Consider the following 25,199-nt stretch of genomic DNA (forward strand, 5'->3'; position numbering starts at 1 on the left):
GTAAAAAAAAAGAACTTTGAAGTATTACATTTGAAGTTCTTTCAAATGGGAGCCTGTGACTTAAAAAATAGGAGAAATGAACAATAGTGAAGTATTCGTTAAAAGAAGAAACTTAATTTCGAGGTATTACCTTTGAAGTTCTTTTAAATAGGAATCCAGAACTCCAAGGGAGCTGTCCTTTAAAATAAACAGAAGTAAAGAATGTTAGTAAACGTTCTTAATGTTAGTTAATATTTTTCACACGAATCTTGCCATTTTTGCCCATAAGACTTCATAAGACTTTGAAAGTCAAAAAAAACTTTTTTTAACAAAAATCCTAAGAAAATTCAAAGTTAGGTGAATTTACTAATTTTATTCGTCGACTTCGAAGCTTGAAAAAAATAGTAATCTTTGAGTATTTTTTTAAAAAAAAACTGTGATAGAAATAATTGTCTTTAAAAAGTGTTATAAATTATTTCTTTAAAGTCTTGTAAAAAATTGTTTCTTTAAAAAAGTTTAAATTTGGTTAAAATTAATTAACTCGAGTCAATGCAAAGTTTATCAAATAAAAAAAGAAAAATGTGAAGATCTCCAAATATTTTTGTGCGAAGTGTTTTAAAAATATGTGATTTTGGAGATTATCACAGATTTGTTTATAAAATATCTTTGAAAAAAATAAAAAGATGAATTCTGCAGTATTGCGCAGATTTTTACTAAAAATTGCAGATTATTGCAATTCTACATCCTAAAAAGTTTACTGATGACAATTACACTTCTAAAACTAAGATTATCTAACCATTCTTTTGAATTTATATTATGATACTCCTAGTTTTCTAAACATTAACCTTATTTTTGCTAATATAATAAGCTGTCAATACCGTCTAAGGCCTTATCTATGTTCTTGATTTCCTTAGTCACTTTTTGCTTCTTACTCAACTGAGTGTTAGTATTAATTGTTCGATTCTTGAAGTTGCCTTTTTGATTCATCTTCTGAGGGCATCTACTTCTTTGTTTCAAGTTAGAGGTAAAGTACTTCATCTAATCAGTAAATTCGTTCAAACTAAATGGCTTACCAATGATCTTTTTCAAATCAGCCCATGATTCGTAGTAAGTTATTAATTTACAGATACCCTGATCTTGAATTAATTAAAATGCTTTACACCTAAAGGTATAACAATAGAATGAGCAGAATTATCCAGATATAAAGTAGCTGTAATTACTGAAGCAAGAACTCCTTTAAACATAGCCTGAAATCATTCTCATTTTTTTCTTTGTTTGAGATAATCTCTTAATTAATTTGAATTTAATTGATACTGTAATAGTAACGTATTTAAAACTTGCTTTTATTTACCTTTGGGCGTAAAAAAAGTGGTTTTTGCTGAGAGGATACTAATTGGTTCCTTTTGTTGTACTGTAGCTTTTGATTGGTGTTTAGATGTTTTAAGCACTTTTAAAATTTCTATATCCATCAGTTAATTTTCTAAAGATTTGAATATGTCTGGCATTTGTTGTTAGTGCTCCTAACAGATCAGTTCAGACTGGATTCAGCTTAAATCTAATCTGATCTGATTTTTATTTTAATAGATCTGATCTGATCCGAATCTGATCAGATCTGGTTCAATTTGATCTGAATCTGGTTTGGATCCATTTGAATCTGATTTGAATCTGATCTGAATCTAGTTTGGATCTGGTCCTTGTCCTAAAAAAAGGAAGGAAACGTTAATTACGTTCCTCAAGTAAAAAGAAAAAAAAACAAAAAAAAGAAACGAACTTACCATAGTTCGTTCTTTTTTTTGAATCCTAGTCGTTCAGCTTCATCTCACGTCCAGGTTTCCTAAAAAAAAAAAGAAAGGGAACGTTAATTACGTTCCCTTAAGTAAAAATAAAAAAATAAAAAAAAGAAACGAACTTACTATAGTTCGTTCTTTTTTTTAAATCCTGGTCGTTCAGCTTCGTCTCATGTCCAGATTTCCTAAAAAAAAGAAAGGGAACGTTAATTAGTATGTTCCCCTTAAGTAAAAATAAAAAAAAATAAAAAAAAAAATGAACTTACCATAGTTCGTTCTTTTTTTTGAATTTTGGTCGTTCAGCTTCGTCTTACGTTCAGGTTTCCTAAAAAAAAGAAAGAGAACATTAATTAGTACGTTCCCTTAAGTAAAAATAAAAAAAAATAAAAAAAAGAAACGAACTTACCATAGTTCGTTCTTTTTTTTAAATCCTGGTTGTTTAGCTTCGCCTCACGTTCAGGTTTCCTAAAAAAAAGAAAGGGAATGTTAATTACATTCCCTTAAGTAAAAATAAAAAAAAAAACAAAAAAAGAAATGAACTTACCATAGTTCGTTTTTTTTTTTAAATCCTGGTCATTCAGCTTCATCTCACATCCAGGTTTCCTAAAAAAAAAGAAAGGAAATGTTAATTACGTTCCCTTAAGTAAAAAAAATAAAATAAAATAAAAGAAATGAACTTACCATAGTTCGTTCTCTTAAATCCTGGTTGTTCCTTTGTCTCACGTTCAGGTTTCCTAAAAAAAAAAGAAAGGGAACGTTAATTACATTCCCTTAAGTAAAAAAAATAAAATAAAATAAAAGAAATGAACTTACCATAGTTTGTTCTTTTTTTTAAATCCTGGTCGTGTCGTTAGGTTTCGTTCATCTAGGCTTTCTACTAAAAAAGAAGGGAACTGTTAATTATGTTCTCTCAAGAAAAAAACAAAAAAAAAAAATGAACTTACCTAGTTTGTTCTTTTAAATCTTGGTCGTCTAGCTTCGTCTGTTCGTCCAGAAAAAGTTTTTTAAAAAAAAATTTTTTTTTTTTATTTAAAAAAAAATTTGATCCAAATCTGTTCAGATCAGATCAGATTTTCTTGTGTTATGATCTGATCTGATCTACAGATTAAAATTTTGAAAACCGAACCAGATCTGACTCAGATCAACAGATCAGATCAGATTTTTTTTGGGGTACTATTTATTGTAGTAACGTCATCTGTTGTTTCATGAACTCTTTGCAAACACTTTCCATTCCTTTAATTACACTAACTTAAATAAAGTCAAAAGACTTGTAAAAAAGAAAGAGTAAGTGATATAAAGACTGTAAGTCACCGATACTAAAAGTTGCAAGAGCCTCATGATATTTCATAAGTAATTTCATATACAGTTCTTCATCTTCAGTAAGTTTTTCAACGGTTTGAAAAATATTTTCATTTGTTAAACTGAAAGAAAAATATTTCTTAGAATATGGCTAACCGATTCAAAGTAGAAAGTTCTGTCCACAGCTGTATCAAAGTCATTACCCTCAAAAAGGGTTTTAGAAATGTTTTAATTCGATAAAGAAGCCATAGTTTCAGAAAATTTTCCTTTAAAATTTCTATAGAAAAAAATAGTTTATGCGATCGGTAGAAAAAGTCTTCTTCTTATTTTATTTATATTAAACTTTTAGTTTTTTGGATTTTTAAATGTATTTGTACAATGAGTAATTTCAATTGCATCATCATAAGATTATTTTAAAAAACCTGTTTTTTTAAATAATGATTTATTAATTTTTTTATTTATTTTCAAATTGTAATTTGATCTATAAATTATTATAACATGTTCTTCTTTGATTTCTCAATAATTATTTTAAGGATAAATCTAATTGTAACAGCCTGTTACGCATCTTATTTGTAACAACTTCCAATTTTATCCAATTAAAATTTAAGATCAGGCGTAATGTAAACAAAAACAAAAGATCAGTTGTGTAACTAAGACAAAAGAATTTTTTAAAAAATTTCAAGAAACTGCTTATAACTTAAAATTTTGTCTATGAAACTGTTTTAAATACATTAAGTAAAAGTTTTCCAAATTAAATTTTGCATATAAAAATTTTATTTGTGAAATACATATTAAATTTATTATTAAAAAAAAAATAAAAAAAGGATGTTACAAATAAGATATGTAACAGGCTGTTATAAATACATTTTTTCTTATTTTAAAATAAAAAAAAGTTTGGCAAGATCAGTATATTACAAATAAATTTTATATTATAAATAATCTATTGGTAACTTTTATTATTTTATGAACACATGACTAATAAATTTCTTTTTTAATTAACATAGTTGTAAACTATAAAATTTTTAATATATACAGTCAGAACTCGATATAACGAACCCTCCGGTTAGGCAATTTTGGATCGTTATATCAGATATTCGATAAATCAAATATTCTTAATATACCGATTATATAGTAAAAAATATAAAAATTCGGTATACCGAATTTTTATTAATAAAAAAAATGATTTTAATTGTATTACATGCTGTGCTAATTTGTTTATTATTAATATCATATTCTTACAGAAATTATTAAATTCCAAAATTAAGGCATAAATGTCAGGTGATCTGCTGCGCTGCATAGTGCCAGCCGGGAATAAGTTAATTCTGACCGGAGTTAGGTGGTAATCGGCTTATCGCGAATAAATACATATGACTGGTTTATGATCAGACTTCGTTATATATAATATCGTGAAATTTATAATAAAATCGGTATATAGTGATAAAATTTAATATAGACAGTTTTGGTTTGAGAAAAAAGTTCGTTATAGGCTAAAATCGGTTTATCACGAATCGTTATATCGAGTTCTGACTGTATTCTGTATTATCTATATTATTATATATTAAAATTTCAAGTATTATTAATATATATATTTTGAGTAATTAATAAAGTATGAATTTCATTACTTTTGTCTAAATAGTATATATATATATATATTTTTTATTTATATATATATTTTCTTTTTTTTTGTCAATAGAAATAAATAGAAAAATAAATAACATCAAATTTTCCAATAGACTATTTCAAATAAAATTAGGTTGTTAAAGAATATTACTTTACAGAAACTTAACATCTTTAATCAATATAGAATTGATATCGTTAAGTTTATCTTAACGGTATTATTTTGACATTATTTTGATATTGATTCAATATTAATTTAATATTAATGTAATATCAAAATAAAGTATTATCATTTTGATATTATATTAATATTGAATCAATATTAAATTAATATCGAAATGATATCTGAAATAACATTGAAATGACATTTTTAAGTTAAACTTAAATATATTGTTTCGATGTTATTTCAATTATCATTTTAATATCATTTTGATACTATTTCAATATCATTTTGATATTAAAATAATAATATTTTATTTTTAATATTAAAATAATATTGTTTGAAAATTTGAAGTTTCTGTAAAGACAATAATATTCATCAAAATAAACTATTTTTACAGTTTGTATTTTTTTTCTTTTATCAATATTCCAATTAATTCTTTTCAATTATTTGATAATCATGTTCTTAAACATCTTTAATAATATTTTAACTTAAATTCAGTTAAATTTTGTATCATATTTATCAGTAAATTTACTTTTAATTTTAGATCTAAATGCATTTTTTATTTATACAATTTGTCTATATTTTTTATGTAGAATGCTGTAAAATCTGAATTTAATTATTTCATTTATCATTAGATTTGTTGCATTTTTTTTTTAATTTAATTCTATTAAAATATTTATTATTATGAATCGTAGTAATACCATTATTTGTACTTATTCTATTTATATTAAACAAATAGTAGTAGTTGTTAAATAATTTTATTTTAATTATCTGTAACTTATTTTTAGAATGAAAAAATCAAATTTTTACAGCAGTTGGTAAAACTAATCCTTATAATATATTAACAGGAATTGACCAGAAAGAGATTATTTCACTGCTTCTCTGATGTATATATTATGATCTGTTACTTTGTCAATTATAACAGAAAAATCATGGTTATGAAATTACTGCAAAATATAAAAAAAATATTTATTTTAATTATATTAAAGAATCAATTATATTCTCAGAAAAAGTATACATAGATGATAGTCATGATATTATATTATTGGCAAAAGATCAAATTTAACTTAAAACAATACTAAAAATTGCAAACAAATTTTATAATTTGAATGATATTAAAATTAACAAAGATAAATCTGAATTATTATTGAAAAAATTAAATAAATCATATAATTATTCAAATAATTATTTAAATCTGAATATATTAATATTAAATCTAAATGTTCTAGTGAATCTATTAGAATATTGGGGTTTGGTTTAACTTCAATGATATTAAAAAATTCAGTTTTCAACAAGCTAAATCAAAATTAAAAAATTGGTTAAATAAAAGGATTACAGACAAATAATTACAGTATGTGTTTAATACTTTTGTCATCTCTACAATTGAATACCGTGTTTAAATAACAATTTTTAGTGAACAAAAATGTAATAGGATTACGTTATCATTCAGATATGCATTTAAAAAAAAATTAAAATTATCTTAATATACACGCACTAATAGCTATAATTAATCATAATTTGATATATAATATAAAGAATGTAGCAAATAATCAATTACAGGCAAAAGGCACAAATTTCTTAATACAGTTATTAAATGATAAAGGATTATTAGGAAAATTACAATGCTTAAAATTAAATAATTGCAACAGAGATTTTGAATAGAAGATAATATAGTATCAGATTTTTTGTTTAAGAATGATTATTATTTTATAAAAGAAATTATTCTAATTGGATTTTAGAAAATATTAAGATATTAAAAAATATTAACATAAAAATTTTGATAAATAGTACGATAAATATAGAACATTATAAAATAACTGGTGATAATGTACCAGTAAGAAAAATAATAGGAGCTGAAAAATTTTTTAAGAATATTTATAGATTCAAAAAAGATGGAATTATGTCTTTAGATCAATTAATTGGAATATCTAATTAATTGGTATACTTTAAACTTTAAGGAAGATAATCATAATTATTGTAAACTAAAAAATTGGTATAAAGAAATACAAAAAATTGTTACTGTTGATAGCAAAATCTTTAAACCAGAATATAGAATGTTGACAGTTCCTTATTTTAAAGGATATAATATGACTTATTGTGAAATAAATAACAATAATATTTCTAAAATATTAACATTTATTGGAATTTAAAATAATAAGAGAAATGATGTTGAAATAGGGGTTTTAGTTAAAAAATCTGGCATTGATGATCAATAAAATTTGTTATTAGGTCATTTAAATGTAATTTATAATGTTAATATTAAAGCATCAAATATTCATTTAAGAAAATATTCTGGATGTGATTTAGATAATTTTGAAAAATCATATGGTAAAGATGGATACTGACATACTGTTACGCAGTAAAATGTTGCGCAGCAATCATGTGATATAACTGGACCTGTGATGCTGATCAATGTAGCAAATGTTGAATATGTTTGATATGTTCGATATGTTGCATATGTCCGATATATAGAATATATAGAATATGTAGTATATATGGAATATATAGAACATATAGCATATATAGGATATATAGCATATGTAACATATGTTAAACATTTTTAGTTTGGAAATTTATGTATACACAGTGAAATTCGATAAACCGGATCTATCGGTTCCACTAAAAATATCCGGTTTATCGGGATATCTGGTTTAGCGAAAAAATTTTGATATATTGAAAATCTATTATATTGAATTTTTAAAAAATTTTCATGCTAATAAAACTAATATACACTATAATTTGATTTTTTCATCTAGTTTTAAGTCATAGAGGTCATGAAAATGAATATAAAATATTTTAAAAGTAATACATAACTTCAGCCGGAATTAAGATTTTTATAATTCTGGCCAAATTTAGGATTTACCGCATCACGTCACTTAAATTTTATTGGTTCCCAGTCACGTTATCCGGTTTATCGAATCATTTTTACTATAGCTGGTTAGAAAATTGATCCGTTATAGCGAATATCGAGCTTTTACTAGTAAACTCCGGTATATCGAACCTATTTTAATATACGTGATTTGGTTCCAGCAAAAAAGTCTAGTTTAGGCGCAAATCCGGTTTATCGAAGATCCGGTTTATCGAATTTCACTGTGTATATAGACCTGTAATTAGACCTGTAATTAAAGAATTCAATATAAGAATGTATGTGAAGAATTTAATTAATAAAATGTTTACCCTTTAATATACACCTTAATTTTAAGTTTGGTTTTATATGGTTAATCTGCCTTCCCTTATTTATGTTTGATTGTATGCGCCAGTATGAAGCGATACTCTATTCACATCTGATTGGATTGATTTTAACATATACGTTGATCCTTAAAATTACCTTCTGCTTTATTAAATATAAACATTTTTTAATGTATAGCTTATTTTTAAGCTTATAAGAACTGACCTCTAAGGCTCTAACAATACAATTGTAATATTTTAGTTAACACCGATGATTGTTTAATTATTGGAAGTCAATCTCATAATTCATATAATTAATTGACATTTAACAATAGTAATTTAAAAGTGTACACAAATAAATTTATTGGATGTTAAAGATTTTAGTTACAATGACTTTTTGTTAGAAATAACTGGAAAAAGTACAAAACAATAATTAGTCAACTTATAATATCAATTGATCAATCATATAAAATAAATAATAATCTAATTATAAAATTGTTGGATTTTTCATCCAATCAAAATCAACTAATAAAAATTCATTTACTTGAAAATTCAATTAAAAAATTCAAGATTTATACTGATGGTTCAGTTTATGATTTTAGAAAACAACAATGTATAATGTCTTTTAGATTTATTATATATTGTTAAAGATAATGTGATTTTACATAGTTTTCGTTCAGAAATTTCTTACTTTTCATCATCAAATAAAGTAGAGTTGTTAGCAGTCATTTCAGCGTTAATTGTTTTACCATCTAATAGTGAGATCACTATTTATACTGACTTGAATAATGTTTAATATTACAGGATATTACGATATTATAGATAGAAATAATTTTAATATTTTGCCAAGAAAATTCTTTAAAATTAGAACATCTAATATTTATTAGAATATTCTTTGAGAAATTATTGTTACAAATACTTTTACTTTAGATTTTGTTAAAGTTAAGGGACATAGTAATGATTACTTTAATAATTATGTTAATGAGTTTATTACTTATACTGATAAAACTTCAAATTTAATTTTTAAAAATAATAATTTAAATAATTTAGTTTATATTTCATGATGGAATAATAATACTGTAGAGTGTAATTTACATCAATTTTTAATATTACAAAATTGGGAAAAGTTTTTAAATCTAAATCAAAATGGCTATTATTGATGATGAGCTTATTGATAAAATGACTTTTTGGGATCATGATTATAGTAAATCAAAGTTCACTTTCATTGATTTAATTAAAGGTATAGTTCCTTGTGAATTGTTGGCATATACTTCATTGATATTTGAAAATTGAAATATACAAGAAAAATTTTTAGTTTTACTACAAAATTTATTTTTGAAAAAAGTTGGGGCTTTTGCATTGATAGATGTTCAAAACAAAAAGAAAAAGAGAAAAGATTAAAAATTAGTAATCTTAAAAAAGTTAAAGAAAATTATAACAAAAATGAATATATAAATCCTAATAGGAAAATTAATGTTTTTAACCTTTATAGTGATTTAAAAAGTTTATGGTTGAATATTTATCTTGGAATGAATGTACAGGGTTTATAGTTTTAGAACTACACTTTCTATTCTATTTTTATTTTTAGGGAGGATAGCAGTTGAACAGTGTTCAGTGGTTCTAAGGAGATGAAATAAAAAATTAATTTTATCCTAAGAGTCAGGTTTTTAGAACGAGGTTGATAAAACGTCTTAAGTGTATATTACTATAGTAGGTCTCAAATCCAGGTTATAACTAATATAGAAACTAGTTGGTTAGTATTCGATAGTTTAGAATCAGGTACCTGCAGCTATTACTATAAAATTTTGTATATTTGTATTGTGCTTTACAAATTTAATCGCTAATAAAAAATAAAAAATAAAAATGATATATATAAAATCTGGAGATAATACGCATCTCGTGTTTTTTACATACCCAACTTTCTTTTTAAAGTCAAAAAGTAAAGAATACATTACACATTTATTTTCACAAGCAAAATTGTAAAAAATTTACATTTTGGTTCATTTTATAACTAATGACATTACAACGCTAGGAATGATCAGTATTTATGATTTAACATTACAGCACATGCTGTAACCGTAAAAATAATTCTGATGGCACAATATTACAAATCATTTTATCACAATCAGTTCAAGTTATACATGCTGCCCAAATTATTTTGGAATGCCATAATTATAATTTGGGATGTCATAATTCATTCGGTTTATATATAATTTACTATGTAAAGTGCCAAAATAATTTGGGATGCCATAATTGAATTTGGGATTTTACTTATAATTACGGCAGTCCAAAATAATTTGGATGGCATGTATAGTTCAGGTAAGATGCATCTATAATATTAATCAAAGTGTTCATAACAGATTATAATTGGTAATATAACAGTCGAACTGTACAGTAAAGTAATTGATTCTTTTGAAAGTGAAAACAATGATATAAAAATTTAGCTTCCATAACTATGAAAGAAATTCTTCGAAATAGTGAATTGTCAAACATTAAAAAGAGCCACTAATTTTTATTAGAATAAGCCTTGAATCATTTGATTGATGTTAATAAATATTGGAAAAATACAAAAGATATATATCTTTTGATAAAGCGAAAACAATATCTTTTGATTAAATCTCATCTCAATTATATAGTTATTTATAATACCAATTCAGTTTTTATGCATAGATCTGATTGGCATGATTGTATGTTTAAATTATCAAAACTATCATTATTTACTAATGAATCTTCGGATTGTTCGCTAATATCATTGACATTGGATTGACTTAAAATTTCTTTATATATTTGATTGATTTTGGGTCTTTTCTCTGGGTCTCCATCCCAACATTTTTGATAAAGTTGTTGATACTCTAAGGGTGTACTTTCAATTGGTTCTTCTCTAAGATTCTCATGACTAATGTGATAACCTAACATATCTCGTTCTACCGTACAAAAAGGAGGTCGATCACTAGTAATCTCCCATAATAAAACACCTAAGCTATAAACATCAGACCTTTTATCTTTTACATAATTTACACACTTTATACATTGTGGTTCAACATATTCAATAATTCCCATCCTGTTACTTGTTGAATTAGATGTAACTTCCGTTAATTGTTTAGATAATCCAAAGTCTGCAATTAATAATTTACCGTCATTCACTAATATATTTTTTGAATGCTAAAGTATAATTGTAAACGTTACTAAAAATTATATTTATGAAAAATGTAATAAAAATAAATAAATTATAAATTATTGATTTACCAAATCTCTATGAATTATGTTCCTCAAGTGTAAACATAATAATCCACATGTAATATCTAATGCCATTTGAATCTTATTCTCCCATTGTAATGAATCAAATTTTTTTTCTAAATATTCTTTTAAATTTCCTTCATTAGCGTATTCCAATACCATAACATAACCAGTATTATCTGCCCATTTAATTTAAAATATAATTAAATTAAATTTATAAGAATGAATTCATAAATTAGACTATTAACACAAACCTTTTGTTATTCCAAGAAATCTATTAATATTGTCATGATAGCTAACCATACGAAGAAGTTTTAATTAGAAGAATCATTTTTTATTACAAGCTACTTATACATTATTATGATGGATTTAAATACAATTCTTACCTCTTTTACAAAGTTTTTAATAATATTTTTATCGATTACTGAACCTATGAGACTTTTCAATGCAACTGGCTTTTTATCATTAGTTTCTGCTTTATACACAATGCCAAATCCTCCTTTACTAATTGGAATAGGTTTGCTAAATTCATTATATTCAAAGTAACTAATATCTTCTTTCTCCAATTTCTTTTTGATCTATTTCTGGTTTTTAAATAAATATATAGTAAGTAAGTAATCCTTTTAAAGAAAGAGAATTAATGAAATCTTTCAACATGATCTTACAGAACCAATAGAACTAGAATAACTAATAAAAGAAGTTTTCGTACCTGAAAGATATTCTCAATTTTTTTTTGATTTTGAGAAGAATCGGCCATCAAATTTTCCAATGCAATTTTCATTAATTCATATTGATTAGCTTTTAATTCTTCAAGCTTGTCTTCAATGGATTTTGATCGTTTAAGATCAATAGAAACAAGCAAAAAGTTAAAAGAACTATCAAATTCTTTACATAAATCTGCAAAAGTTTTCTCAATATTTTTCGCTTCAATATAATTTGTCAAAGTTTTCAATTGAGAAATTTCTGATACAAATTTTTTAATTTGTGTTATAATATAAGATAATTCTTGTAAAAATAAATAATTTTCATTATTAAAAAAAACAGGGTCGTCTTTTTTTCCTCTAAATTGTCGTATGGCTGAATCTGCAACACGAACTCGTTCTAATAATACTATACAAGTTCGTTTATTATGTTCAGCAGCTTCTACTACATCGAAGATTTCATCAACAATAGCTCCAATTTCTTTAATTAAGGGAACAAATTTTGTAAATGGAACAAGTACCGGAGCTATATCGCCCAACACGGTACTTGAACTTTGTATCCTATCTCTAACATCTTTTACCATTTCACGTAGAAGCTATAATTATTAAAAGCAATAGTAGTTTATAATTAATTTCTATACTCAATCAAATGTATAATAGAATCCAATTTTTTAATCTTACTTCAGCAAAGTAATCTTGATCGGCTTTAAATTCTTCAAGCTTGTCTTCAATAGATTTTGATCGTTTAAGATCAATAGAAACAAGCAAAAAGTTAAAAGAACTATCAAATTCTTTACATAAATCTGCAAAAGTTTTCTCAATATTTTTCGCTCCAATATATTTTTTCAAAGTTTTCAATTGAGAAATTTCTGATACAAATATTTTAATTTGTCCTATAATAACAGTTAATCTTTGTAAAGATAAATAATTTTCATTATTAAAAAAAACAGGGTCGTCTTTTTTTTCTCTAAATTGTCGTACGACTGAATTTGCAACATGAACTCGTTTTAATAATACTCCACAAGTTCGTTTATTATGTTCAGCAGCTTCTACTATATCGATGATTTCGTCAAAAATAGCTCCAAATTCATTAATGAAGGGAACAAATTTTGCTATTCCTAATAAGGGACTTGCACTTTGTATCCATTGGCTTGCAATTGAAGCCATATCATCTAAATGTTTAGCTTTTTTCTTATTTGATTTATCATCCTCCATTTCTAATAATTTTATTCAAAAAAAAAGAGAAATAAAAAAAATAAAATTTTTTTTTTACATTTTATTTATTTGTATATGCTGTATTACCATTGTAATCAAATTCACGTAATACACGTAATACGTGGTCTTTTATTAGATATTTTTTTATTATAATTATTATTTTAGAATAACGGATATGTATAATTGATGGGTGGATTCTGAGTGTGATCAAAAATGAATCTGACGAGCTTAGGGAACTTCTAAAGGATGTGAATAAGCCAAAATTGATTGAGATTTGTCGTTTATCAGAGATCCGCAATTAATTATACAAGAAAATAGATTTATTAAGGGAATGGTAGCTTTTTTGTTCTAGGTGTTTCATTTGCCAGCAATTAAATAGATTTTTTCGTTTATTTATTCTTATATGAATGATTTTTAAATTGTTTTATAAAATTTGATAAGATATTAATACGTAATAATAGAAACAATTATATTGGCAGATAAAGAAAAAGTTATTGTTTCTTTTATTTAATTAAAAACAAAACTGGTGGATTTAACATTTTTTATAATTATTATCTAATTTTATTTAAATAATTCTTTTTAGATTACCTAACGCTATAAAGGAAATCAAATTTTCTGTTTCTGCCGCTGATTAAATTATATAAATCGGCAAAATATTATAAAAAAGTTGCACCATATTAAAAAAAAAATTAATCACTGCTAACTCTAATAAATTTTATTAGAAGTTTCAGGGTTTGAACCAGTATATACCTCTTTGTGATTCAAAAACTTCATCAAGGGAGTACTCAACTTCCTATTAAAGAAAGGACTATTAAAATTTCTATTCAATATCATCCTTATATCCTTATGGCTTATATTTCGTCTATATTTGATTAAGAAAACATTATTGAAATAATCGCACCAAAAAAAAGAAAATCTTACATATAATGGGCAACTCGAGAAGCAGTACTACTATATGTGACATAAGTGCATTTTCCACCCACTCTAAATGTCATCCAAGCACAAAAAAAATAAAAAAATTATTATCTTTTTTTGTATACACTGCAAAAGTTTTTATACTTACCAATATAAAACCTAAGCACTCCTTTCATATTGATTCTCCATTTAGGATCAACTTTAATGAATAAGAAAAGATATGTTAAAATAAATATTTTCTTATTCTTGATGAGAAATACTTTGATATTATCATCAAGGTTTTTAATCGTTCTACCTATAAAAGCTTCTTTATCAAAAACTCGTGCCAAAAAATAAGACATACTGTAAGTGCTAAAGCTAGTTTAGTAAAAAAAAAAAACTATTTGAATATGCTATAGAAAAACTTAATCTAACTGAGACTATCAAATAAAAATAAGGACTCAAATATAGTCGTCCAAATAAGAATAGATAAATAGTATTAAAATAAAAATTGATGTAAGGACTATAAATAATTCAAACCCAATTTTTTCAATCATAATGTCTTTTCTAAACCAAAATATTGCAAATAATAAATGTAAGAGTTGGCATAATACAAATTGTTAGAAAGCTTACTATTGCAAATATTATAAATTTAACAAAATCTTTTTTAAATTATCGTAAGTATCTGCGCCAGGATTATTATCCAGTGCATAAACATTAGCATCTTACATCACTTATGATAAAAAAAATACATGATAAATTTTACATCTTTACAAACAAAAAAAATTTTTTTTAATAATTTACAGAAGAGAGAGACGTTTTTTTTTTAATAAAAAAGGAGTATGAAAAGGGGGGAATTTAATTCTTTCTTAAAACGGTTCAGGCCCATATAACTTACAAGTAAAAAACCCATTAATTGCATGAAAAAATTTTTTTGCAATTTACAACAGGTTTAAATAATCGAAATAGAGCTCTGCATATTTGTTAAAACTAAGATTGGAAACGATAATTCAATTTTTTTTATTACTTGTATAACAAATAGGATTTTATTGATATACAAAATTAGTATAAATTTTTGGGATAATGATACATTAATATTAGTCTAAATTAGTCTGTTTAAATCTGAGATTTATAATCTTACTCAGCGAAAATATTCAAGTTTTCATCCAGATCGAAACACTGTCTGGGACGACATAATTTTATATCTAATCCAAATAGTAATCGAAAAGGAATAGGAATCTGAATCTATATCTATTAGATTACCTATTCTAAGAAATAAGAATATAATTTTTCACCATATTTTTTTCCTATTTCGGCCAAGCAGATCCAACAAAAAAAGAATATACGTCGCAAGTGTTTTAAAGATCTTAACTTGTGAACTTTATGAGAACATAAAATAAAATAATATAAAATCCTTTAATTAATTTAAATAAGTGGGTCTTATGCATTGACTATAGGGCGTTAACGCTAAGATTGCACGTTTCACATGTAGCATACCTGTATAGCCCCGATAGTGCACACGTGGGGAATGAGATTAGATAAACTACCTTTTTAAACTTATTATTTAGCTAAATTACACTTAAAAATAAAATGGTTATTAGCAAGAAAGAACTTTTATTAAAAATTTTATTGGAATATAAATTTTATTTTTTCATACAAAATCAAATTTTTTGATTTTACAAAAAACTATCTAAATAACTAATTTTAAAAACTAACATAACCTTATTATTATATAAATAACATAAAATATTCAGTTTGCCTACCTATATTAAATCAATAATTAATAACTTATAAGTTCTATGCAGTTATTTAAACAATAAAAATTTATATTTTAAGGGTTTTACCATAAAAAATATTTCCATTATTTTATTATAAAAGTCTCTTATAAAGCCTCTTCATTTATTTTTCGTAACTAACTGTCGTACATATGACTAAAAAAAGTTTAGAAATTTATATGTTACTAATGATACCGGTTTATAATTTAGGCACATTTCTATTTTTCTTAACATTTATGAATGTGAATATAAACATAACTGTTTCATTCGCGTTACTCTTGCTATACCTTCTAGAGATTGTAAGATAGATCCTTTTTATGAGGGATTAGTAGATACATATATTGCGTGCTAGTAATAAGATTTCTTCGGTTTGTATTATCACTTGTATTCATTAGCATTCATCGGATATGTCCCCTACCGATCTCTTCTAATTTTTCACATATTAACCGAATAAAATTCATACAACGAAAAAACATTATTAATGATCGATTTTTCATAAAATATTTTATAAATCCTTTTTATTTGTTCATATATAATACTTTCATTTATTTTTACATTTACTATTAAAAATCAAAATTTATTATATTAAACTTTATACTCAAGATCGTTACTTCAGAATAGATAACATTTGTCTAATTTTAGTTTTAACTGAAAAACTGAAAAATAAAATATTAAAAAGAATGCATCTATTACTATTAATGCAAGATATCGATCTTTGCCTAAATCCTTTCAAAGTAACCAAAATTGAACCTTGTTTTATTATTTTGCTTTATTTGATTTTGTCAAAATGAATTTCTTTGTTACGATTTCACGACAGCTCTATTTATGTACTAGGCGCTTAATAATAGAAAAAAACATATGCTCATTCACTAAATGTACAATGCGCAACAATGGGGATGTAAAAGTAATTTAAATAAAGAAATTTATAGATTAGCAGATCATATTTATGCATGATTAAATCGTCTTAATCAAAATGATATTACCATTTTGAGTAGTTTATTCTTAGAAGAAAACCATCTAATCATTTTTATCATAGAATTAAAGGCCAGATCATCTATTGATGATTTAAATTCAGTAAATTGGTTATTACATCGAGATTTAACCTTGTAAAAAATTTATATAAGCTATCATTTCTAAGAGCTTTTGACATCAAGAAAATCGTGAATTTCTTATAACATCGCTATCATTTATTATTTGTATATTGCATAAATGGAACAAGAAAAATCGAGTATTGCGCAGTTAATAAATGTATTATTAGATCCAATACCTCAGTATGTAACGGGTTGTTTACCCGCTCTCCTAATTATAGGAGAATCACCGATGAATAGTTTTACGAAAAAGCTAGCATGGATGTTGATTTGCCTTGGGTGTCCGTTTGTTGGATTGATTTTTAACCTCAACATAGGAAGTGAACCGGAATCACGCTGTATATATTGGCTTCAAGCCGATTTTTTTACAGACGTATCCGGAAACTCATTAAATTATAGACCTTTCGGAGTCCGTTCTCTAACACTGAGCAAAAATCAGAAACACAAACGCACTCTAATGACTTATGTAGACCGTTGTACAGCGAAAGCCTCAGTACTGGAGAGACTTTCTTCATTGCTACCAGCATACTACATAATAGTCGGTATATTGGCAGGAATATCTATGGTGACAGAATCGGTCGTCTGTGATGAATGGCCATTTATACCATTGTTATTGTCCTGGACAATCCCAGCAATATTAAGGAGAGGAATTGTAGGGAATCTGATAGTTAAAGATCCTAATGTGGAGTTCAAGTTGCAAAAGGTAGTAATGGATCAGCCAAATGATGATGATAGATATCATAAACGTTGTACCGTTGCGTTAACTGCCCTTGCATCAATAATTTATCCTTGGATAACAGTAGTTCTGGCATATTATTCACCTCCAATCGGGTTTTTTTGTCGGAGCAAATTTATCACAGTGATATGTTCTATATGGACATTTAATAATTTGTTGGGATTTTTATGTCACTGTTATGAGGGAAAAAACTTATTCGATTTGGGTAAAGGGATGTTACGTGTTCTTTTTTTTATTTCTGGTTTTATAGTAGCAATTCTTTTGTTTGTTCTAAGCTTGCTTGCCAAGAATAATGAATGGTGGGTAGGATTATTTGGAGATTCTTGTGGCGCACCGATTTCCGAACAGAGTATGTGTGAGAAATTTTAAGTAGAAAATTATTTATCGTAAAACAAAAAAGTGACCCATAATTTATTCTTTATACTGTAAATTTATTATTAATAATGTCAATTGCTCTTTATAGTCAATGCACTTAGGTTTATTTATAGATAGTAAATTTTTAGAGGTCATATAAACTTTAGACTGAACCAGGATATACTGATAGTAGAAGAATAATTAAATTTTCTAACAAAGTATAATATGATTTGTAATGCATAATAAATTTGTCAATTTATTTATTTTTTTCTGAATAACCCGTACAGCGTTATTGCTTTCATTATAGTACGTGTTTACGTGAGACCCAGTTTATTAATAAATATAAATTTTTGGCTAACTAATTTCACATTGGAACCAGAATCGCTAATTCCTTAATGGGAAATTTTTCTAAGATTACGCAGTTCACAAACAACATTTTTTGTATATTATTTATATTATTAAGATTTATTCAAACAGTCCGAGATGATCACCGCTTCGGATCCAAGGTAATCACACCTCAGGATAAACAAACACGCCTAATCACTGCTCCGGAAGATATGACCTACACATAGACAAGAGACGCTGTGCTAAATCCTGATTGTTAATACCGGGCTGACTGATACAATCTTTAAACGCGGTTATTAAACTACTACTGTTTTTTTTTCACCTGAGTAATAAACATTTCATCTAGAGCAAGATTAAATTTCATAAATTTTTCGTGATTCTCCACACCAGTCAGAATAGGTACTCGGTTTGTCCAAATTTCGATTTGCTGATTGTTTGAGACTACCAAAAAAAATGTCACTACAAATTAATAAATTATCAAATACTGAATTTAGCTATTAAAGAAAAAATCAGCAATCAAACTTTTACTTTTGGAAAATTTGAGGCTATATTGGTAACTCAATGATAAATCCCAAATGGTCACAATCGAAAACTTCACTATGGTTACATACATAGTACGAAGAGTATGAATTGTAAAATGGAAGAATTTGGCGGGCCATTACAAAAAAAAGACATCAACATTATTTATTGAGCATTAAAAATATCGAATTGCGAATTTTTTTTATTAAGTCATGTGATTGTACGTATTGTGTTTATTAACAATAATAAAATTGAAAATTATCATGGCAACTTACGTAATATTTGCAACACATAATATTTCTATCTTGTTTATACGTGTGTTTGTTCAAAGGCGCAAACGCATCATTCTTGACCCACACGCGGTGCTAACTTGACCTGCATAATATGTTTTACAATAAGGGGCATCGGGTCAAGATGATGCCACCAGGAGAGTCATGTCCAATACTTTTGCATCTTTGTTTATCAATGTAGCATAAACTAAGTGGCGTATCTGTGCGTTTTTCAATAAATAATTAGCACTTATAGGGTGATGAATAAGCACCAACCTACTCGTTGAGATAATTATGAAGTATGAACAACGCCAATTACTTAACCGGTGACGGTTAGACATTTTAGTCACGTGATCTTATAGAAATGTATGAAAACTTTAATGCAAAAAATTTGTAACAACCCCCTGCATTTGTGCTTGTCAATACGTCCTCGTAAAACTTCAAACTAAACTCCTTGTCTAACCATTTTAAGACATAAAAAGACATAAAAATTCCTTACCCGTTTGAATAATATTTTATTTATTTTCAGTGAACCGCAATATTGAAATGAGTACTCCTTTGCCCCCCGGATGGAATTCATACGTGAGTAAATATAATTATGTTCGTTTGTTTGACCAATAAAGTTTAAATTTCATTGTCATTCCGCTCTAGGTTGACTACAATGGCCGAGTTTATTGTATGTATTTACTATGATTCTAGCTAAACTTATTACAAGATTAACAATATTTTTTTATAGATCATGATACAAATACTGGAATAAGCCAATGGGTAATTGTAAAAACCTCACTTTTCGCGTCAAGTATTTAAGTTAATTTTAATTATTGATTATTATATTAGGAACATCCTCAACCCAAACCAGCTGTAATGTTTATGCCTCAACCAACAGTACAACAGCCAACAGTACAACAGCCAGCAATTCAACAGCAACAGAATCATATGGAGCAATTGAGACAGTTGCAAGAACAACGGGAACAGAATCAAATGGAGCAATTGAGATGGTTTCAAGAACAACAGCAACAGAATCAAATGGAGCAATTGAGACAGTTGCAAGCACAACAGCAACAGAATCAGAATCAAGTGGAGCAATCATTGAGACAGCTGCAAGAACAACAGCAGCTATATGTCCAAAAACAGCAACATGATATGATAATGCAATGTATGGAATTTCAACAAAAAATGATTAGGGATTTTAAATTCGTTTAAATTACATAATATTATGCCTATGCCATAGTAACTATGTATGTTTATATTTATCTATTATATTATATTTATTTTCTTATAATATACATACAGTATTTTTATATTTATTCATCTTATATATGGGTGTCAATTTCAACCTTGTAAATTGTGATTTAACTTTTATTATAATAGTAAAATTATACAAAATAAAAGAGATATAATGTATGATAAAAACAAATAAAGAAGAAGATATAGCTTAGTATGTTGCTGTTATGCATAATATTAAACTTGTTAAACTTTGCTACTGAATCATTGTCCTACTCTAAAAACTCTAGTCAAACTTCTGTATATCAGATTAATTAATTGACTTGTACTATATTACTCATAATTTGCGCTATACTATATATGCTATTTTATTTAATATATTTTATTATTGCGAATTTTTAAATTAGTGTGATCAGTCGATTTTCATATTGCATGATACTAATAAGGTAATCAGTAGTCAGATTTCACATGATGATTAACATTAGTAACAATAAAATTTTTGAAATTTTATATAATTATTTTTCACGTATTTCATATAAAAAAAGTAATATGATTTGGGTGTCAAAAATATTTATATTGTAATATAAATTTAGAAAAAAATATATGTAAATGCAAAAAAGCAGTTAAATCAACTAGAAAAAATTGTTAAAAATGTATACCCAATTCTATCACTTCTAATTCTAAACAATTTAACTTTATTAAGAATAAAAATAAGCACTTCCAGTATAGATTTGGTTTAACAAAAAGTATTTAATTTTCAATTTATACAAAATGTAATAATGCTTATTAACAATTGTCCAATAGTTCAATTTGACATGAAAAATAGAAAAAACAAAAAGAGCAAAAACTACAGAAGTTATTGATCTTGATACTAATTCTTTTGAAATTTTCAAGTGAATCTAAACATAATGATTTCAAAATTAAAAATGATGATAATGATAAACTAGAAATGGAAATTAATTATAAACTTATTATCAAATAACTATTCTTCCAGCTAAAAACTACTTAGTAATAATTTCTGAATTAAATGAATTTTTACTTGCAATTCAAAATAATATTATAGCTTTTCTTTAAGATGATGAAATTAATGCTAATAATTATATTTTTTCAAAATAGAAAAGGTTTAAGAGACTAGTACTTTATTAGTAGATATATATGATTTTAAAAATTTTTGATTAAAATATGTTAAATTTGCTATAATAGTATTATAAAAAAAAAGAAAAGCTAGTTAAATAAAAGAAAAAGATTAAGTTTATTTTATGCTTTTTATTATACTGTATTTTTAAAAAATTATTAAAAATTACAAATTAAAATCTAATTTAAATAATAAAAATAATTTGTAATAAATCAATTTCAAAGGTTAGCAACAGTAATTAATAATAAAATTCTGAAAGTTTCAGATATTTCTATAATTGATTAAAGGATTGAAAAAATACTATAAAATTATAAAAGAAAATTGATATTACTTAAAGGATTGTAAATTTTATACTGAAATAAGAAATATAATATTTTCAATTTAAACTATAAAAATGGTAAACTATTGAATTATTAATAAATAATTTTATCCAATATTTCTAATGATTTTTTAAAATACTATCCTTGTTTGGTGCAGCAAGTAAATTATGTATTCATATATATTTTCATTAAAATATTACAAATAATTATTACAATAATTAAAAATTTGTATATGATTAATAAAAATATGATTATTAACAATATATTTAATTAATAAAAAATTTTTGCAGTAATAATACAAGTTAATTATACATTTTTTTTGTACAGATAATATAAATAACTATTATCCCTTAAACTGTAAGCAATTGCAGGCAAATTTGCCTGCAATTTTACCAAATTTCAGCCTTCATTTAATTTTATAAAAAATAAAGTAATTTTAATAAAATTTTTTTTCAAAATAGTTTAAATTATATATTGTGCAGCAATTATTATCATTTATAAATTATATATTAGAAAATCAAAAATTATCCATTGGTCAAAAATTGTATTTTAAGATAATTACAAAATTTTAAAAAACTTTGCACTTAACTTTGATGATTTCATTGGTAATTAATTATAGCTATATAAAAGCTTAATAGAATATGTAGAATTTAGTATAAGAAACAACTTTTATTAATATAATTTTTGATGTTTATAAGTAGAATTTTGACTTTATATAAAACCTAAATGAAAATTTTATTATGCATTTTAATTATCATCACGATGTTAGTCAAAGTAATTTATTAATATTTATTATTAGCACTTATTAAATATAAGGTATGTTGGTAAAATGCATTTAAGTATTTACTTAAAATACTAATAAAATGCTTAAAAAATTAAATGGTTAATAAATATTAAAATTTAGTACTTATTTAATATATTAAGCATTTATTGCTTAATAAATATAAAATTTTAATACTTATTAAATATTGCTATTCAATAAACATAAGGTTTCAGTTAGTCCAACATCGTGATGATATACTCATAAAAATTAATTTTTTTTATCTTTATTTTGTTTATTATAATGCAAAATTTTTATAACGAAAATAAAAACTATAATAAATATTCAAATAGAGAAAAAATATGATAAGAAAAGTCTAGATTTTATTATATAAAAATTCTGATACTATTTTTGCGAGTTAATTTCTCACTCGATTTTAATGATCAATTGCATATCTAGGGATGCTAATCGTTACATTATGTTACGTTACATTACGTAACTTACACTGTAAATTATATAAACTGAATGTAACATTACATTAATATGTATTGATATGTTTACCAGAATTAAGCAGTATTACCTTAATCTTGGCCAAGTTTATAATTTATAACAAACATTAACAAATAAAAAATAGCTTATTATCATGTTTTACAGTTTCAGATTCAACTTTTTTATGATCTTATCATACAAATTTTAACATATTCCTGCAATCTTGTCGCATTTTTGTTCATTCAGAATTACAGTATTTATATTTATATTATTTTTTTATTGGGATTTATTATTTCTTCAGATTTTGATTAAAAAAAAAAATTTTATGTTACAATAACATAATGTAACGTAACTTATAGAAAATTACCGTAACGTAACAATAAATTTTATAAATTACGGTAATTTTACATCCCTATGCATATCTAATTCATACAATTTATAGCTAGAATGTAGATCAATTTAACTACAAAAGTACGTAACGATCTGGCCAAAATTAAAGAATTTTTTATAGTGTCATTTATTCTAATTTAGAAATTGTGAGCAAATTTGTCCGCAAAACGGTTTAAAAGATAATTTTATATAATACACTGCAGCTTTATAAATTATATCCATTTTTAAGACAATTGTAACATGTATATTTATTACTAGAATAATTAATAGATCTATTGTTCATAAAACTATTCAATATATTTTTTCAGAAAATTTTAACCTTTAACAGGCTTTTCTTTTGCATTAATTTGCAATAGGTTATAAATTATCATATTTTTAATTTTGTTTATTAATAGGATTAGTGTTAAATAATTCTATTTATTGAATAATATAGCTGCAATATGTATTAAGTTGCTTGAATTCAGATATTATAAATACTAATTTTCATCCTAATGCTATACATTCAATTTTTCATATTTTTATAATTTAACATTTCTTAAAAATGTTCAATTTCAAAATTATTGCTTAATTAATTTTTCTTATTAATATGAATTTCATATATAAAAATTAATTGAACTTTCACTTTTAATATTAATAATAATAAAATTAGCAGAATTATCTAAAATATTAATTTTTTGTAAATCAATATCTTTTTTATATTTTTTATATTACTAGTTTTAAATTAAATGTAAATTTTTATATTTGTAATTAGAGGTGTGATCCAGATAAAATTTTACAATCTGTGATTTGCCTAGATCAGTCTGGATTATCATAGGATTAAATCCAGATAAACCAAATTAACTTTAAATTTTTAGATATCTCAATATCCAATATTAAATTATACAGAGATGTATAATAGTTCATTCGAATTGTTGCAATGAGACGATTTAAATGAGCTATTATACAACTCTGTATGACTACTGAATGCTGAAATATTTGGCAAAAACGTCAAAAATCAGTATTGTTCATTTTACAATACTGCAAAATTTTACGTTTTAGCAAATATCTTAGCATCCAATGATTATATAGAGATGCACAATAGCTCATTCAAATTATCTTAATACAGCGCTTTGAATAAGCTAATGTGCAACTCTGTATGATCATTAGATGCCGATATATTTGGTAAAATGTAAAATGGCGCATTATCTTAAAATGAAAATTTTGATTTTTAATATTTTACAAAATATAGTAGTCATATTACTCATGTAGAGTTGTACAATAGCTCATTCAAATCATTGCATTGAGACAATTCAAAGGAGCTATTATGCACCTCTATATGATCACTGGATGCTGAGATATTTGGTAAAACATAAAATAGCATAGTATTATAATTTGTGAATATATAAAGTGCTGATTTTTGGTGTTTTGCCAAATATCTCAGCAACTAGTAATTGTAAAGAGGTGTACAATAGCTCATTTGAATCATCTCATTGCAATGATTTGAATGAACTATTATACATCTTTGTATGATCACTGAATACTTAAACAAATTAAAACAGATAATCCTAAATCCATCCAGATTAATCCATTATCCATTTAATCTGGATGGATTGATGGATGATCCAAATTTTCAGATTTTGAATCACATCTTTATTTGTAATATCATTTGAAAAATGATAACAAATCAAATCTTTACTAGTTAAAGTAAACATATATAAATATAAGAATAATTTTAAAATAATGCCATATAATTACT

At 24.9% G+C, this 25,199-nt stretch overlaps 3 protein-coding genes across 3 annotated transcripts; 2 read left to right on the forward strand and 1 right to left on the reverse strand.

Moving 5' to 3' along the window:
- Positions 1 to 10,653: 10,653 nt before the first annotated feature.
- OCT59_000754 (uncharacterized protein) lies at positions 10,654 to 13,166 on the reverse strand (the record flags this gene model as incomplete). The annotated part of the gene is made up of 5 exons (XM_066139081.1): positions 10,654 to 11,175; positions 11,260 to 11,429; positions 11,681 to 11,828; positions 11,960 to 12,547; positions 12,633 to 13,166. 5 exons carry the CDS (start codon positions 13,164 to 13,166, stop codon positions 10,654 to 10,656), a joined length of 1,962 nt encoding a protein of 653 aa, XP_065988518.1.
- A 3,878-nt stretch (positions 13,167 to 17,044) lies between these two features.
- Positions 17,045 to 18,028, forward strand: OCT59_000755 (uncharacterized protein; the record flags this gene model as incomplete). Its single annotated transcript, XM_025311034.2, has 1 exon — positions 17,045 to 18,028. The coding sequence occupies one exon, from the start codon at positions 17,045 to 17,047 to the stop codon at positions 18,026 to 18,028; it is 984 nt and encodes a 327-aa protein (XP_025175768.2).
- A 1,664-nt stretch (positions 18,029 to 19,692) lies between these two features.
- On the forward strand, positions 19,693 to 20,586 carry OCT59_000756 (uncharacterized protein; the record flags this gene model as incomplete). Its single annotated transcript, XM_025318560.2, has 4 exons — positions 19,693 to 19,728; positions 19,798 to 19,822; positions 19,883 to 19,914; positions 19,984 to 20,586. 4 exons carry the CDS (start codon positions 19,693 to 19,695, stop codon positions 20,347 to 20,349), a joined length of 459 nt encoding a protein of 152 aa, XP_025175767.1. The 3' UTR covers positions 20,350 to 20,586.
- Positions 20,587 to 25,199: the final 4,613 nt, after the last annotated feature.

This window comes from Rhizophagus irregularis, chromosome 1 (assembly GCF_026210795.1).
Source record: "Rhizophagus irregularis chromosome 1, complete sequence".
Taxonomy (NCBI): domain Eukaryota; kingdom Fungi; phylum Glomeromycota; class Glomeromycetes; order Glomerales; family Glomeraceae; genus Rhizophagus; species Rhizophagus irregularis.